Source organism: Antechinus flavipes, chromosome 3 (genome assembly GCF_016432865.1).
Source record: "Antechinus flavipes isolate AdamAnt ecotype Samford, QLD, Australia chromosome 3, AdamAnt_v2, whole genome shotgun sequence".
NCBI classification, from domain to species: Eukaryota; Metazoa; Chordata; class Mammalia; order Dasyuromorphia; family Dasyuridae; genus Antechinus; species Antechinus flavipes.
In genome coordinates this window covers 618,791,393-618,806,922 of record NC_067400.1, presented here as the reverse complement: position 1 = coordinate 618,806,922, position 15,530 = coordinate 618,791,393, and the positions used below count along the sequence as shown (strand labels likewise).

General features: G+C 64.5%; 1 protein-coding gene across 3 annotated transcripts; it reads right to left on the bottom strand.

Annotated features, from left to right (window-relative positions):
* Positions 1-6,322: 6,322 nt before the first annotated feature.
* DEDD2 (death effector domain containing 2) lies at positions 6,323-15,331 on the bottom strand. Of its 3 annotated transcripts, none has more exons than XM_051989510.1 (5): positions 15,224-15,331; positions 13,185-13,569; positions 11,777-11,887; positions 10,721-10,855; positions 6,323-8,081 (listed from the first exon to the last, which is right to left on the bottom strand). In XM_051989510.1, exons 2-5 carry the CDS (start codon positions 13,546-13,548, stop codon positions 7,684-7,686), a joined length of 1,008 nt encoding a protein of 335 aa, XP_051845470.1. In that variant the 5' UTR covers positions 13,549-13,569; positions 15,224-15,331; the 3' UTR covers positions 6,323-7,683. The 3 variants fall into 3 exon arrangements, with proteins under 3 accessions (XP_051845470.1, XP_051845471.1, XP_051845469.1); XM_051989511.1 differs by lacking the exon at positions 15,224-15,331 and adding an exon at positions 13,889-13,969; XM_051989509.1 differs by lacking the exon at positions 15,224-15,331 and adding an exon at positions 13,684-13,879.
* Between the last annotated feature and the right edge of the window lie 199 nt (positions 15,332-15,530).

The window sequence follows — 15,530 nt, the reverse complement described above, 5'->3', positions numbered from 1 at the left end:
TGGGCTGCTCCCGCCTCTGCCGCTGCTGCTGCTGCTGCGCCCGCCCGCCCGCCCTCGCTCCTCCTCGCCCGGCCCCGCTTGGCGGCGGCGCGAGCCCAGGCGCGCGCCATCCCGGGCTCTCCCCCACCTTGTCCCCATGGCAACCCCGAGCCCAAGGATGCTCAGGGAGGGAGAAGGAGGAGGCGGGAGGAGGGGGGCGGACGGGCGGGGGGAGCTCCGGGCTGGGAGCGGGAGGGAGGGGGAGCGCCGCGCGCCCCCTGCAGGCTGGAGAGGGGAGGGCCGGAGGGGAATGGACGGGTTCAGGCCCCGCTAGGTGTGTGAAAGGGGGAGGAGGAGGGAGAAGTAGGTGGGCGCGGTGGAGCCCCCGGGAGGCAAGTGGAGGGCAGGCTGATGAACCCCCAGCGGGTTGTTGGGGAGGAAGCGTGGAAGGGGGCGCCAATGGACCATAGGGGAGAGAACCGGACCTCGGGAAGCAGCAGTGAATAGAAAGGGGCAGGTGGAAACCCCGGGAGACAGGGCGCTGCACCCCTGAAGCGGGAGGGGATGGGGGAGAGAGTGAGGAAGGGGGAGCAGGTGAGGGTAGATGGAAGCCCCAGGGAGGCAGGGGGAGGGGGAGAGGCAAGTGCAAGCCCCTGGGAGGCAGGGAGAAGGCAGGGCGCTGCACCCCCCAAGGCAGGAGGGGGGAGAGTGAGGATAGACCAAGGATGGAGTGAAGTGGAGGGGGGAGTGGAGGAGGCAGGTGGACGGGAGGGCCCAGGTGGGAGCTCCAACGAGGCAGGGGGAGGACAGGGCGCCGCACCCCCAGAAGATGGGGGGGCGGAGTGAGGAGGAAGCAAGGATGGAGTGAAAAGTAGAGGAGGCAGGTGGCGGGAGGGGGCAGCCGACAGGAGGGGGCAGATGGAAGGCCAGGAAAGCAGGGAGAGGGGAGAGCGCGGCACCCCCTGCAGGCAATTTTGGGGAAGTGCGGAAGAACCAAGGATGGAGTGGAAAGCGGCGGGAGGGGAGAGGAAGCAGGAGGGGGAGAGGCCGCGGACCGCAGAGCAGGTGGAGACACCCGGGAGGCAGGTGGAGGGCGGGAAAGGGCAGAGAGGGCGCTGACGGACCCCGGCTGAGAGAGTCGGGCACCCGGCGAGGCGAGAAGACAGAGGGGCAGCTGGTGGCGAAGGCCCCGTGCCCCCTGCAGGGCACGCGAGGAAGTGCACAGGGACCAAGAGGGGCGGGGAGGGAGGCAGGAGAGGAAGCAGGTAGAGCAGAGAGGGCGGGCGGGCGTTGCGAGGCCGGTGCAGGACCCACCGAGGAAAGGCGAAGCGAGCAGGGATGGGTGGGGAAGAGAGAGACTCGGGGGGCAGAGAGAGGGACGGGCCGGGGGAGCCCCGGGGAGGCGGGCGGAGGAGAGGAGCTGCACCCCCTCGGGACCGGAGCAGGGGGAGCGGATAAAGACCACGGATGGAGTGAAGGGGGAGCAGGTGGAGGGGACCGAGCGACATCCGCTACTGGCTAGAGTGGGAACTTCAGCGGGGGAGACAGCCGGGAGGAGGGGGCAGGTGGAGGGGGCCGCTGCGCCCCCTGCAGGCCAGAGCGGGGAGGTGAAGAGGGGCGGGGGACCGGGGAGGCCCAAGGAGAGGAGGCGGGCGGAGGGAAGAGCGCACTCCCTCAGTCTGACCCAAAGAGCCGAGGGGCGGGGACGCAGGAGCGGGCGGGGCAGGTGGGCCTGAGCGGGTCCGAGGGATGGAACAAGGAGACCCTCAGAGGACGGCGTCGGGCTGAGAGGAGCAGGGAGAGGGGAGGCAGGACGAGGGGGGGAGGGGGGCGTACAGCCTCCCCGGCCCGAAGGGGTCGCAGTGAAGGCAGGGGGCGCCGGAGCAGCGGGCACAGCTCTTGGAGCGCGGGGGCTCCATGGGTGACAGGTGACAAGGAAGCTGCAAACTGAGATCCCTTCCCCTTCCCCAACTTCATTTATCACGTAGGAAGAACACTTCATTTACACATTTTACACGCAGGATAAACTGAGGCTGGGAGAGTGACTAGTATAAGATCTCCATTCTCCTACTGCACCTCCATTTTTAACTCCTCCCTTTCCCACCCACCTCAGGCTTGAGAGCCCCCGCCCCCCCTCTGTCTCCCAAGCCCAGCCCCCAGTCCCATCTTTGATAGCCAGCGTCCTTCCCACCTTCCAAGAGCCACCCCCGAGAAGCTGCTCTCTAAGTGACGGCCAGACTCGTTGCCCAGGGAGCAAGCGGCAGAGCTCCTGCCTCAGACTTTCCCCCCACAGTCGTGGAAGAAGCCTGGACACAAGCGGAGGTCCCTTGGCCAGATGGGAGGCACCCAACAGGTGGGAGAACCCGAGTTCCTGCATAGATTTGGGTAGAATCCCAGTTCCCGCAGGCTCAGAGCAGCAAATGACCGAGCCTGGGCTTATGCACGGCGGGAACCGGAACATTTGGAGGCAGGATCCTGAAGGGGATCAGAGGCGAGAGAGAGGTCGGGGAGCAAGCAGGCAGAACCAACGGCCCGACTCCCATCACTCTCGGTGGCCTCTGCCAGGCCCCTTCTTTGTGAGCCTCAGTTTCCTTCTCTGGAAAAAGGGGATGGAAATACTTTTCTAACCTTCCCCCCAGACTTGTGGTGAGGAGGACATTGGCAATTTGGAAGCACCGGAGATAGGGCGGAGAGCCTCGTCCTTGGGTATCTAAGTCAGTGGCACCTGGGGGACCACACGGGAGCCCAGGAGGGTGAGATGGGATGGGGGTGGGGTAAAGGGCCAGGGAGAGTGGGGAGGAGCTCTCGGAAGGTGGCAGGAGTGTGACTGGGAGCTAGCAGCTGAGCCTGGAAGAGAGGCCGGCCTCCGGCTTGGGTGGGAGCTTGGGACCCTGAGGTGGGGAGAAAGGTTAAAATGGCGGTGCAGTGGGACAATGGAGAGCCGAGGGAGTGAGCTGCTTAACTAGGACAACGGTCTTTGAGATCCGGAGGACGGAGGGGCACCTGTCAGGGCCAGGGTACCAGGCTCCACGGCAACAAGGAAAGAACGGGATGGTCCCGACAGGGCGCACTCACAACAATGACAATGGTCGTGGCTATTTGGGCTTCTCTCGGAGTCGGTGAAAGCAGGGACCCTTTTGCCTCTGTAACCCACTGTTTAGTGCATATTGTTCCATGGCGTCCGACTCCTCGTGATCCCGCTGGGGGCTTTCTCGGCAGAGACACCGCAGTAGTTGGCTGTTTCCTTCTCCGGCTCGTTGTGCGGATGAGGGAACTGAGGAGACCGTGACCGGCCCAAGGTCCCACACCTGGGAAGTGTCTGAGGCCAGATCTGAACTCAGGAAGGGCTTCGTGGCTCCAGAACCAGCCCTCCGCGCTATGGCGCCCCCAGCTTCTCCTGGAGCCCGGGTACCCCACGCTTTCCACTAGCTCCCCTTATTTAGAGAGAGAGAGAGGCCCAAGTGCCTGCTGGGAGACACACGAAGCCAGAACTGCAAGGAAGGCCCTGCCTGGGGAGCAGGAGCGGCCCATAGGAGCCTCACAGAGCTAAGATCACCCGAGGGGGGCGGGAGCTCGTCGGCGGGATTGGGACTGGGGGGAAATGGCTCCGGCCGCCGCCTTCCTCCCGCTTTGCCCAGCGGGCTGCTCCTGGCCGCAGAGTGCCCTGGCCGGGCCCTCCGAGGGCCGCCGCTGACTCCCAAGGCCCTTCCCGGGGGCCAAGAGGCACTCGAGCTGCTCTTAGAGTCAGGGAGGCTCGGCCTCCGCCCCTGGGAGCTCGCAGCCTCGCCTCTCAGTCCCCGGGAGCAGAAGGGGCCGATGCCTTGGAGGAGGGAGGTGGTCTCGGGGGGCTCCGGTCCAAAAAGAAAGGAGAGATCGTTCGGCTGCGTCCGTGAGGCTCCCGGGGGGGGGGGGAATAAATCATTAACCCAGGCACAACCACCGAGGCAGGGGACCACCAGGCAAATCAAAGGGACGGGGGATAATGGGCCCCCAGAGAGGACTAAGGCAAAGGGAGAACGGAGTGGCCAGAGAAGAAAAGATGAGACAGCCAACCCACGAGGCTGGGGCCTGTCCGGATCAAGAGAGCTGGGCTCAGGGGCCGGCTCTTCTCCAGGAGAAGGCTGGGCTTAGCTGTGGGAGCCCAGGCGGCGGCCCTGGGGAACTTCGGGTCTCCCCGTCTGAGGAAGTCCGGCGCTTGGACCGCATCGTCCTGGGTTTGAAGTTAGCAGAGCCCCATGCGATGTGCAGGGCTGGGGAAAGAAATCTCCCTTCTCTGGGACCCGGTTTCCTCATCTGTAAAATGGGCGGACTGCGAGGCTTCTGAGGCCCTTCCCGCTCGGCTGTTCCCAGAGGCAGACGGAGGCGGTGGGCCGGGCTCCGACATCAGCCGGCTCGTCCCCCCCAGGCCCGGCTTCCTCAGCCCGAAGCGGGGACGCCCGCTGGGGCAGGGACCTTCCCATACGTTGTTCAGTCGTGTGCTCTCCACCTCGCGGGGGCTCTTTTTGAGGAAAGCGTTTTCTAGAAGGTAGAGCGTCGGGGAAATGGGACTCACCCCCAAGGCTCCCCGGAGCCGACTCCCAGCGTGACCTTGGACCCTTCCTCTCCCCCCCTCCCCCAATCCCCCGCTTGAGACAGAACCGAAAGGAATCGGACCAAAGGACTGAAAAATGGGAAGGAAGCTGGGCCTGCGAACGAGAGGAGCACGGCTCGGCTCCAGCGCTGCTCCTTCCCGCCCGAGAGCCCGAGTCTCAGTTTCCTCCTCTGGAAAATAAGTAACGTTCTGTCGGCCGGACTCGGCTCCTTGCAGCTCCCTTTGCCAGGACGCCACGTCCGAAATTTCCACGCGTCAGGTGCCACCTGGCGGCCGGTTCTGGGAGCGCAGCAGCGTGGAAAGCCTTTTCTTAGCCGGGCTCCCCAGCCCAGGCCCCCCGGCCGCCCATTCCCGGCCCCGCTGTCCCCGCGCTCTCTCCTGCGCTCCGGCTCGCTGCCTTCCAGAGGGCTGAACCTCAGCCCGTCCCAACCCGAGCTCCTCGTCTCTCCCCCAAGCCTTCTTCCTCCCCGTTACAATAGAGGGCAACGCCCTCCCCCTCCTCCCGGCACCCTCCGCCATCTTGAATCCATGGCCAAGACCTGGCCCCTCTGCCCGCGCCCGGCCGCCCCCACCCTGGAGAGCCCCCTCGGCCGAATCGCCGCCCCTCGTCCCCCCCCCCACCGTGTGGCCATGTCACCCCTCTGACTTTAAAGCCCCCTTCAATGTGGCCTCTCCCACTTTTCTAGTCCTTTCCCTCCCGGTGCCCCAGACCAGGCCGCGGTGACCTCCCCTCCTCCCGTGTTGGAGCCCCCGGCCCAGGCCCCGCCCGGGGTGCCCTCCCTCCTTCGGGCCCCCAGGCTCCGGTCTCAGCTAAGGTCTCGCAGGGAGCCTCGCCCGGCCCGCTCAGTTCTGGGCCCGTCCCCACTGAGGTTTCCTAGTTATCCCGACTCTAGCCGGCCCATCTGGCCCGGGTCTGCTGCTTGTCCCGCTGCACAGTGTCCGAGGGCAGGGCCTGGTTCTGCCTTCCCTCATCTCCCCATGGCCTAGCCCAGGGCCTGGCCCTCCCGCCCGGGAAAGGGCACGAAAAGCCCTTGGAGAAAACAGGAACTCCCCCCAGGGCACGGAGCAAGTTGGGGTGAGACAGGACCCAGAACCCAAGCTTTCTGCCTCAGAACCAAGCGATCTCATCCCATTTGTTTGGGGGCAAATGATCAGGAAAGGCAGGAGCTGAGAAAGAACCAGGACTGGGCCAGGGAATGAAAGAGCTGATACTCTCTGTCCTAAAGGTCCCTCCCAGCCCCGACACCCCCTGTTCTAAGGGTCCCTCCCAGCCCCGACACCCCCTGTTCTAAGGGTCCCTCCCACCCCGACACCCCCTGTTCTAAGGGTCCCTCCCAGCCCCAACACCCCCTGTTCTAAGGGTCCCTCCCACCCCGACACCCCCTGTTCTAAGGGTCCCTCCCAGCCCTGACATCCCCTGTTCTAAGGGTCCCTCCCAGATCTCTCACCTCCTGTTCTAAGGGTCCCTCCCAGCCCCGACACCCCCTGTTCTGAGGGTCCCTCCCAGCCCCGACACCCCCTGTTCTAAGGGTCCCTCCCAGCCCCGACACCCCCTGTTCTGAGGGTCCCTCCCAGCCCCGACACCCCCTGTTCTAAGGGTCCCTCCCAGCCCCGACATCCCCTGTTCCAAGGCCCCTCCCACTTAGTTGACCATCTCATGTGCTCAGGTCCTTTCTTAGGTCAACAGCATTAGTTTTAACATCCCTTCTCCCTGCCCCCCCCAATACCCAAAGAAACAGGCCCAGAGACATCTTTCTTTCCAAGCTCAGCCTCTCCCAGGCCTCCTCTTTATTGCTCCCCAGTGGCAGCCCGGCCCCCACACACTCCCGCGTGCCCACCGCCTCTCCCCTCACACACACACACACTAACTGATGCCCGAGAGGTGGCTGGGAGAAGGGTGTTGGGAAGCCCAGCCACCCTCCATTCCATGACTTGGAAGGTCGAAGGTCGAAGGTGCCGCCTGAGGGGTCTCTGGGCCCCGGACACCCGGCAGCCGCTGCCCCCGCACAGGGAGGGACCAGGCCCGGGCCGGCTCCGAGCGCTCGGCCGAGCCCAAGAAAAGCGGCGGGAGCGCGCTGGGTTCGCAGGCCGGGGCCTGACGCCGACGTCTCCCTCTCAACACACACGGACGTGCACGAACTTCTTCCAGAACCCGTTTTCCAGCTGCAGAAAGCGAAGCCTCGAGCAGAATTGGGGGTTTCCTCCCGGGCCGAGGCTCACCGGCTTCCAGCCCCCCGGGCCCCCGGCTCGCCGCTCCCACCCAGCCACCCGGATGTCCTACAAGTGGCGTCCTTGCCCAAAGTCACAAGCCTGTCCCAGACAGAAATCCGCTGAAAACCTGCGACTGTGAGCAAGTTCTTCCTCCCTCCCGGCCCTCCTTCCTTCTTCCCACACGACCAGAGGCTGCCCTCTGAAATCGCCTCAGAGGGTCCTTCCAAGCACTGCTAAGGCCGGGGAATCCCACTCCCTTCTACAGATGGGGAAACTGAGGCTCAGGAGGCCTTAGGTCCAGGAGTGTGGTTCCAACCTCTCACAGAGGCCGTGGACCCTAATGCAAAGGCCGGGGCTTAGATACCAGCTGCGGGCTGGGAGCCACAGACCCGCGTCCGCTTGATCCGATCCCTCGGCCCTCTCTGGGCCTCAGTTTCCCTACCTACAAAGCACAGGGGTTGGCCCAGAACAACGCCGAAGTGCCCACTCCGAGGCCCCGGCCCGGCAGGAAGGCAGGAGCCCCGGAGGGAAGGGGGTGTTTCTGGGTTGGGGGAGGGGGGCCTGGGCCCAGCAGGGCCGTGTCTACAAAAGCCTGGGAGGTGGGAGCTAGGGGTGGGGGGGCCTAAGAGGTCTCCGGGAGCCATTCCTACGCACGCACCCTTCCTCACTGGCAGAGCTATCCCAGGTTTGCCAGGACTAGGGGAGAACAGAAGAAGACCCCCTCCCCCTCCCGGGTTCCAGCATCGTGGGCCCCACGAGCCCACCCACAGCCAGGAGGGGACTCTCCCTCACGCCTCCTCGTTGGCCCAGAAAGGAGTCAGATGAGGGTCGGGGGAGGGCAGCCGTGCCCCCTCCCCAGGTGTCCAAGGGCAGCAGCCGGCGGCGCCCTGGGGGGGTCCAGCTCAGCGTGGCGGCAGGGCCTGCGCTCCCCCGGGGGGCCGGCCGCCCAGCAGCAGCAGCCGGCGCCGACCGGCCTCGTAATCGCCCTCGTCCACGCTGACCAGCAAGCGGATAGGCTCCCGGCCCACGGCCTCGCGGAGGGCCTCGGTCAGGAAGACGCCCCGCAGGGCCTGCAGCAGGGCCCCGCTCAGGTAGTCCCCCCAGAAAGCATCCAGGTAGGACAGCTCGGAGAACTTGATGTCGCACACCACCGAGCCCAGGTCCCGGGACTTCAGCACGGCCATGGCCTGCCCGAACAGGTCCAGCTGGCGGGCCACCGACTGGGGCCGCCGGGACACCACCCCCTGGGCCAGGGCCGCCCCGTGCTCACAGTACTCGGCCCGGACGCGGAGGCGGATGTCTGCAGGGAAACAAGGGGAGGGTCTCGGTGAGGCCGGGGTCGCGGAGCGCCCGCCCAATGCCCGCCCTCCCACCGCACCAGATTCCCTTCGGACCCTCTGGGACAGTCGGAGGAACCGCAGGGTCTCGGCGCCATCCCGTGAGCCCTCCTGCGGCCAATGACCGGGGCTCTCCAGGCTCTCTCTTCCTCGTGGCTCCCCCCCCTTCTTAATCTTGCTGCCTGTGACCCCCCACCTCCTCTCCCCAGAGTGGGGGCCGGTGCTTCCCTTCTCGCCGACCCCTCTCTCTCATCTCCTCCAGTGGCTCCTCTGCAGCCCACCCTCCGCCCCTCTCAGCACGTGACCACGTCAGCCTTCTCGCCCAGGAACGCAGTGAGGTCCCTCCCCCAGCAGCCTCCCCCGTCTCCCCTTTGCTCCAGGTCCAAAGGGACGGCCCTCCCCGGCCTCCCCGGCCCGGCCTCAGCCTCTCTCACTTTCCCAGCTCCGTCCCTGCTGAGTGCACGCTCCGGCTCCCTCCACCTCGTTCTCCTTTCCCCATCTCCGCCCCCTCGGGAAACCTCTACAACGTCCCCCCTTCTCCCTCTAAGGCCTCGGCCTTGGACACGCCGCCTTCGCTCCTCCCCACCTACAGCTGAACAAACGGGGAAAATCCCACCTCCCTTCCGCCCGGGTCCCCGGCCGTCTCCTCTGGGCCCTCCCCGAACCTCCGTGGCTCCCCCTCCCCCCACTCCCTCCGGGGCACCGGGCAGCGCCCTCCCTCTCGCCCACGAAGCTTCTCCCAGCGCCAGGGACCCCTTCCTGGACAGCCGGCGCCCGGGGCCCCTCCTCCGCCCCGTGGGTGGCCGTTCTGTGGGCCTGGGACAGCGGTGCTCCCCTGCTCTCTCCTGGTTCTCCTCCTCTGACAGCTCCTTCTGCCTCCTTGGCTGGGCCCTCCTCCAGGCCATGCCCTCTGACCCTAGGTGACCCCCCCCCACCTCCCCAGCTGCCATGGAGCCAATCATCACCTCCACATGGTAATTCCCTGCTCCTGTCTAGTCTACTATCCCCCACCCAGCCCCCTCAAGTAGACACAGGGAACTGGATTCCTGGGGACATTCCCATGGAGGAAAGGGACCTCACTAGCTTTCTCTGCTTTCTCCTGCCCACCTCACCCAATCCAAGCCTCCCTCCCTCCAACCACCAGCGATTTTCCTAAAGCTACAGTCCGACCACATCCCAGACCCCACTCGGCAAACTCCAGGGGCTCCGGGAGCACGTACAAGCCGGCCCTCCCACCTTTCCAGGGTTCTCCTACCGTCTGCCCAAAACATCCTCCTCCTACACTGACGCGGTCTCCTGGCCATTCCCCTAACAGGAGCCTCCAGCTCTGGCGGCCCCCTGCATCTGGGACGCTTCATCTCCGGCCTCCGGCAGCCCGAATCCTGATAGTTCCCAGAGGCCTGTCCGTGCTGGGGATTTCCTAGTTATCCCGACTCTAGCCCACCCGTCTGACCCGGGGTCTGCACCTTGTCCCCGCTAAACTGTGAACACGCTGAGGACAGGGCCTGGTTTCTGCCTTCCCTTGTCTCCCCATGACTTAGCACTGAGCCTAGCCCAAGTGCACCCAGGGCCTGGCCCGTCCCACCTAGGAAAGGACACTAAAAGCCACTGGATCCTCACAACTCCCTCCCAGCCCCAACACCCCCTGTTCTAAGCCCCTTCCCAGCCCCGACACCCCCTGTTCTGAGGCCCCTCCCAGCCTGACACCCCCTGTTCTAAGGCCCCTCCCAGCCCTGACACCCCCTGTTCTGAGGCCCCTCCCAGCCTGACACCCCCTGTTCTAAGCCCCCTCCCAGCCCTGACACCCCCTGTTCTGAGGCCCCTCCCAGCCCTGACACCCCCTGTTCTAAGCCCCCTCCCAGCCCCGACACCCCCTGTTCTGAGGCCCCTCCCAGCCTGACACCCCCTGTTCTAAGCCCCCTCCCAGCCCTGACACCCCCTGTTCTGAGGCCCCTCCCAGCCTGACACCCCCTGTTCTAAGCCCCCTCCCAGCCCCGACACCCCCTGTTCTAAGGCCCCTCCCAGCCCCGACACCCCCTGTTCTAAGGCCCCTCCCAGCCCTGACAACCTGTGACAGGAGAAGAGGCCATCCCTTCCTGGTACTATGTATTCCCAAGACCACATAACTAGGGCATCTTGGAGCTCAAAGTGACTTCAACCACCACCTATCCCATCGCCCCCAGAGTTAACCAATGGGCTATCCCCCAGCCCAGGCTGGAAGCCTTCCAGCCTTGGGGTGCTCCCTCCCCCCTCCCTCTGAAGAAGCAGCCCGTGCCCTTTCTGACCTCCCTGACATCCTGATGGCTCACTTTATAACTTCCCTCTCCCATAGAACAGCCCGTCGAGCACCTGAGGACAGCACTCACACCCCCTCCTCCAGGCCAGACATTCCCAGCTCCTTCAAACGTGAAGGCTGGAGACCCCCCCGCCCCCTGGCTTTCCTCCCTTGGGCTCTATGGCTGGCCTTCCTAACCCCCCAGGCCAGCAGAAGTAGCTGACCCTGTCTGTTCCCTGCACGCCCCAGTTCAGGTATCCCGAGGGCTTAAAGCAGCTTGCTGGGTGTGGGAGGGAGCGAGCGCCCTGCCCAGCCCACCGCACTCACCACAGGTCACTTTGCTCGCAGTGGGAGAAGAGACAGGATTTTTGGACCTCGAAGCTCCCTGGGGGGCCCGTCGCCGTCTCCCTCCGGCACTGGATCGGCCCAGGCTTCTCCTCTGCCTTTTCCCGGGAGGGGAACCTGCCACACAAAAGGTTTCAGGTAAAATTCAAATCCGACCCCAGGCATTTGTGTCACTTTGGGCAGAGCCCCCGGCCCGCCCTGGGCCTCTGTTTCCTCATAAATACAGGAGTCGGACCAGGTGGCCTCTAGGTCCCTTCTGCTTACAACCCTATGAACCTATACGGGGAGGAGCGAGCAGTAACTTTACGGGTGGCCTGAGGGGAATCTAGGGAAGAGCAAACACTGAGGAAAGGTGAGGTGAAAAGGAAGCTGAGGGTTGAGAGTGGCAGGAATCATGTGTGAAGAACCAGGTTCTGGGAAAATTTGAATCAGTCAGAGAATAGAGCCTTGAGATGAGCTGGAGAAGGGGGGAAAGGGAAAGAGCATCTCTTTTTGTTCCGTTATTTCAGTCACATCCGAGTCTCTGTGACCCATGGGGGGGTTTCCAGGCAAAGATACTGGAAGGGTTTGTCATTTCCTTCTCCAGCTCATTTTACAGATGAGGAAACTGAGGCAAACAGAAAGGGCAGCCTTTAAATCCACACCCTGACTAAACCCAAGACAGTGTTTTTGACGTTAGGGGAAGCGATGCTGTCCACAACCTCAGAAATGCAGAGGAAGGAGGAGGCCCTGTTTTAGAGCTGGGATTTGACCTCATTCTCCTGCCTCTAAACCCAGAAGTAGCCCTGGGATCACTGAGCTAGGGCTAGGAGGCAATCCTCCCTGTTCCAGAGCGGAAAGGACATTCAAGGACTCCCTCGGACGTGTCACAAAGGCCATATGGATGAGAGGCAGGACTCGGAGCCAGGCCTTTTACCCACTATTCAAATTTCAATATTGCAATGAACAAGCCTCGCTGAGCACTGTCTCACTCCTTTAAAGGCCGCAGAGAAGGGGACGGAGGGTCCGTCACACGGACACCCACTGCGCCGGGCTCACCTGCCTCCCACTGAGCCCGCTGGGACGTTGGACTGGCGGAGCCCAGACAGCTACTCTCGGGCCTCTCCCCATCCGAGCCGGACGGACCACAGCTGTAGCGCTCGGGGGACACTGAGGGAGGGAAAAGAGGGAATCACTGCTCGGCTCCAGCCAGACGCCAGGCTGGCCCGACCCCAGCAAACGCCTGCCCCCTTCCCTTCCTGCCAGGTGTCTCCTCTTCCCCACTCCCAGAAGGCGACCCATCTCCTCGGAGCCGCCCACCCCTTCCCACCAAGGCTGACTCGTCTCCATTTCCAGGCCGGGCAGATGGACGCAAGGCTAGGAGGGCAGGTAATGGCCTAGGAAGAGAGCACAGAGCATACCCCCAGGGGACAGGGGACAGTCCGGGGACATTTGTAGGGGAAGGGAACAGGGAGGGCTCTGGGAACACGTCCTGCCCTTCATTATGCCACAGAGAGCACTGGACTTAGGGTCAGCGGCCCTGGCTCAGACCCCAGCTCTGCCCTCGCTACGTCACCTTTGTGGGGCTCAGTCTCCTCATCTGTAAAATGAGGACGTTCACTCTCGGGCTCTCCCCACTACAAATCCCAGGTCCCCATGGGCCCACGCCCTCATTAAGCTGCCTCTGCTTCCTCCCAGGGCAACACCCGTCGTGGGCTTTCCCCCAGGGGAGCTCTCCTTCCCAGTCACTGAGCTGCCCCTGCTCCCAGAGGACCCTCCAACTCCAAGCCCTGCTCGCCTTCTCCTCCTCCCTTTTCTGCCTCTCTCTTCTGTCAGACCAACTCATCTCCCAAAGCCCCCCGGAAAGGCCCCCAACCACCTACCATCCACCCTGTGAAGAGCCTGCCTCCCCTCTCTGTCAGCAGCTACTTCCTGTGGGACCCTGGGACACTTACTCACCTCTAGGTTCCAGCCCACCCCTTCCCTCAGGATCCATGCCTTCCCTCACGGAGAGGCCCCATGAGTCCCTGCTCCCATCCCTGCTCTGTCCTAACCATGCCCTTCCCCTAGAGGGGCCCCATCACCGCCTCACCTCTCCTTAAAGTCCCAATCAGTCCCTTCGTGTAGGGGGGCCTCACCAGGCCATTCCCCTCCCCCATCCCCAGTCATCCCTCCCTTCTCAGGGGCCCCCAGGCCCTGCTCCCTCCCCCATCCCTAGTCATCCCTCCCTCCTCAGGGCCCCCCAGGCCCTGCTCCCCTCCGTCATCCCTCCCTCCTCAGGGCCCCCCAGGCCCTGCTCCCTCCCCCATCCCCAGTCATCCCTCCCTCCTCAGGGCCCCCCAGGCCCTGCTCCCCTCCGTCTCCCTCCCTCCTCAGAGGGCGCCACCGGCCTCCTTTCCCTCTCCAGACCCATCCTTTCTCTTCTAGGCCCCAGCGCCGGCTCCGGGCCTGGCCGGGCCCTGCCTACCTGGGCGGGCCCGCTTGAGGGAGAGCCTGGGCAGCAGGTCCTGCCGGGAGAGCACGCGCAGCAGCTGCATCAGGGGCCCCAGGTGGGCTTCGTCGCACTGGCCCCTCCTCTCCAGCTCCAGCAGGAACTCCAGGCCCGAGCGCGCGGGAGGCCGGCCCGGGGCCCCCAGCAGGGCCCGGCTGGGCTCTCCATCCTGGGGCGCTGGCAGCGCCTCGTCCAGGAGGAACGACAGCACGGACAGCTCCTGCTCCGTCAGCTGGGCGCCCACCACCTGGAACATGCGGTGCAGGGACCGCAGGCCGTAGTAGTCCAGGCACTCGTCCTCCTCCCAGCAGGGGCTGCACGGCCCCCGGGGCCCCACCATCGGGACGGACGCGGGGAGATGCTGAAACGGAGAGGGGCGGGGGAAGGGCGAGGTCAGCATCCCGGCGGCCCCCACCCCGGCTCCCGCCGCCCCCGGCTCCCCGGGACGGTCCCCTCCAGGCCGGGGGGATGGTACCTGCCCAGTGCCCGGGTGGGGACTCTCGGTCAGCGCAGGCTCAGACGAGTGGCAGAGTCCGAACTCGCTTTAAATGGCCCCTCCCAAATCCCCGGGACTCCGTCGTCCGAACTCTCCAGTCCCCCGCCTCCCGCCCAGACCGATGGCACAGCCGGGCCGCTCCGCGCCCTCGCCCGCCCGGGGGGGGTCGCGTCCACCGGGGTACCTCCCAGGGCTGCAGCAGCTGAGTTGTTTCTCGTACCTTCTCTACAACTGCGCCTGCGCCGCGAGCGCCCCGCCCCGCCCCCTCCTACCGCGGCCTCCCACCCGCGCAGGTGCGGGCGTCCTGGACTGCTCTGCGCAGGCGCAACGGATCTTTTTCCCCCTAGCACCTGCTTGCCCCCCGCCCCCCACACACCTGCCGGGGAGGGTCAGCTGAGCATGCGCCTTCCGAGAGCTGAGGCCGGGGCTGGGGGAAGAAAGCAGGCTGGGCTTCTCAACCTGTACACCTGAGGTCACCTCAGCCTGCCGGTCCAGCCTCAATCACTTCCCCCTCTCAGGCCCTCGGATGCATCACCTGTAATTGAGCCTGATGCCGCTTCCTCCGGGGATGAGGTGACAGGGGGCCCTGCCCTTCCTTGGACCTCAGTGACCCTCCTCTGGGGGTCGGCCTGGCCCCTCTCTTACCTCCCCCTCTTCCCTTCTCAGGAACTCTTGGCTTTGGGACTGAAGAAATAACAGATCTGAGTTCAAATCCTACCTCGGTCGATTAACCTAAGACTCGATTAACCCTCTGTAAAATGGGGATAGCAATACCGCCACCTTTCTGGGTGGTTGTGCTATTAGTAGAGCGAGCATAAATGCCCCTCTCCGTCCCCCGCCCCGGGCAGTGTTGTTTCTCAGGTAAGGAGGCGGGCTCGCTGGAGTCCCACCCCGGACCTTCCCTACGCAGCCGGGAGCTCAGGAGGATCCCGAGCTCGGAGAGTAACAGTAGCACTGATGTAGCACAGATGTAGCAACCGAGGCTCCTCCCGACCGCGCGGCCGAGCGAGGAGTTGTCAGGAGCCCCCTTATCGGAGGAGAAAACTGAGTCGGGCCGAAGTGAAATGACTAGGAAGAGTCTCGGGCCGCGACTGAACTCGGTCTTCCCTGTGTGCGGCAGCAAGCGAAAAACGGCCCCGGCCCGCACGCCTTGGAATCGTTGTTAAAAGGAGAAAAGTTGCATAAGCAAGACCCAGAAGCAAGCGGGGTTTCATAAACCCCAATACACAAACACCTCCCTCTTGGACGAAACGCTGCTTGGGAAATTGGGACATTAAAAAAAAAAAAGCCTTGCAGATTTTCTCAATCAGCGTTTATGAAGCGCCTGCTGTGTGCCTGGCCCTGTCCTAAGCGCTTGGGGACACTGAAAGAGGCGACAGACAGCCCCTTCCCTCAAGGTAGCCCGTCATCCTCCCCCAGCGACGCCAGAAGCCCCAGGCCTCCGTCTCCCATCCCCCACGAGCTCCCGTCGTCCCACCTTTGCTGACTGGGGGAGGGGGGAAGGGGAAGGTCCCCATACCTGTCAAGGCTCCGGATGTGGGGCTTGCGGCTTCTTGGGTGCAGTTGCCCCGAGCACAGGGAGGAGGGAGGGAGGTCTATTCTGTCCCCGCCCACCCTGACTCATCCCCCTCCCCAAAGGGAGGCTGGGGGCCCCTCGGCTGGGCGTCGCTCACAGGGTGGGGCAGCTTGTCCCCAGACTCCCCAAACACAAACTTCCTCGGCATCCACTTCCTCCCTTTCTGGGGTTGCACCGGGCACAGTTGTGCCCCACCCGCAAAGCCCTTCAACTTTAAGGCAATTAAATAAGCATTTATTAAACGCTTACT

Bases quoted from the DNA above. Each gene is read 5' to 3' on its own strand.
- DEDD2 (XM_051989510.1), bottom strand. From the start codon at position 13,548: ATGGTGGGGCCCCGGGGGCCGTGCAGCCCCTGCTGGGAGGAGGACGAG. The intron at 11,888-13,184 runs GTAGGCAGGGCC...TCCCTCCCTCAG, and splicing joins CCTCAAGCGGGCCCGCCCAG to TGTCCCCCGAGCGCTACAGC. The intron at 8,082-10,720 runs GTGAGTGCGGTG...GTTTCCCTGCAG, and splicing joins TGCGAGCAAAGTGACCTGTG to ACATCCGCCTCCGCGTCCGG.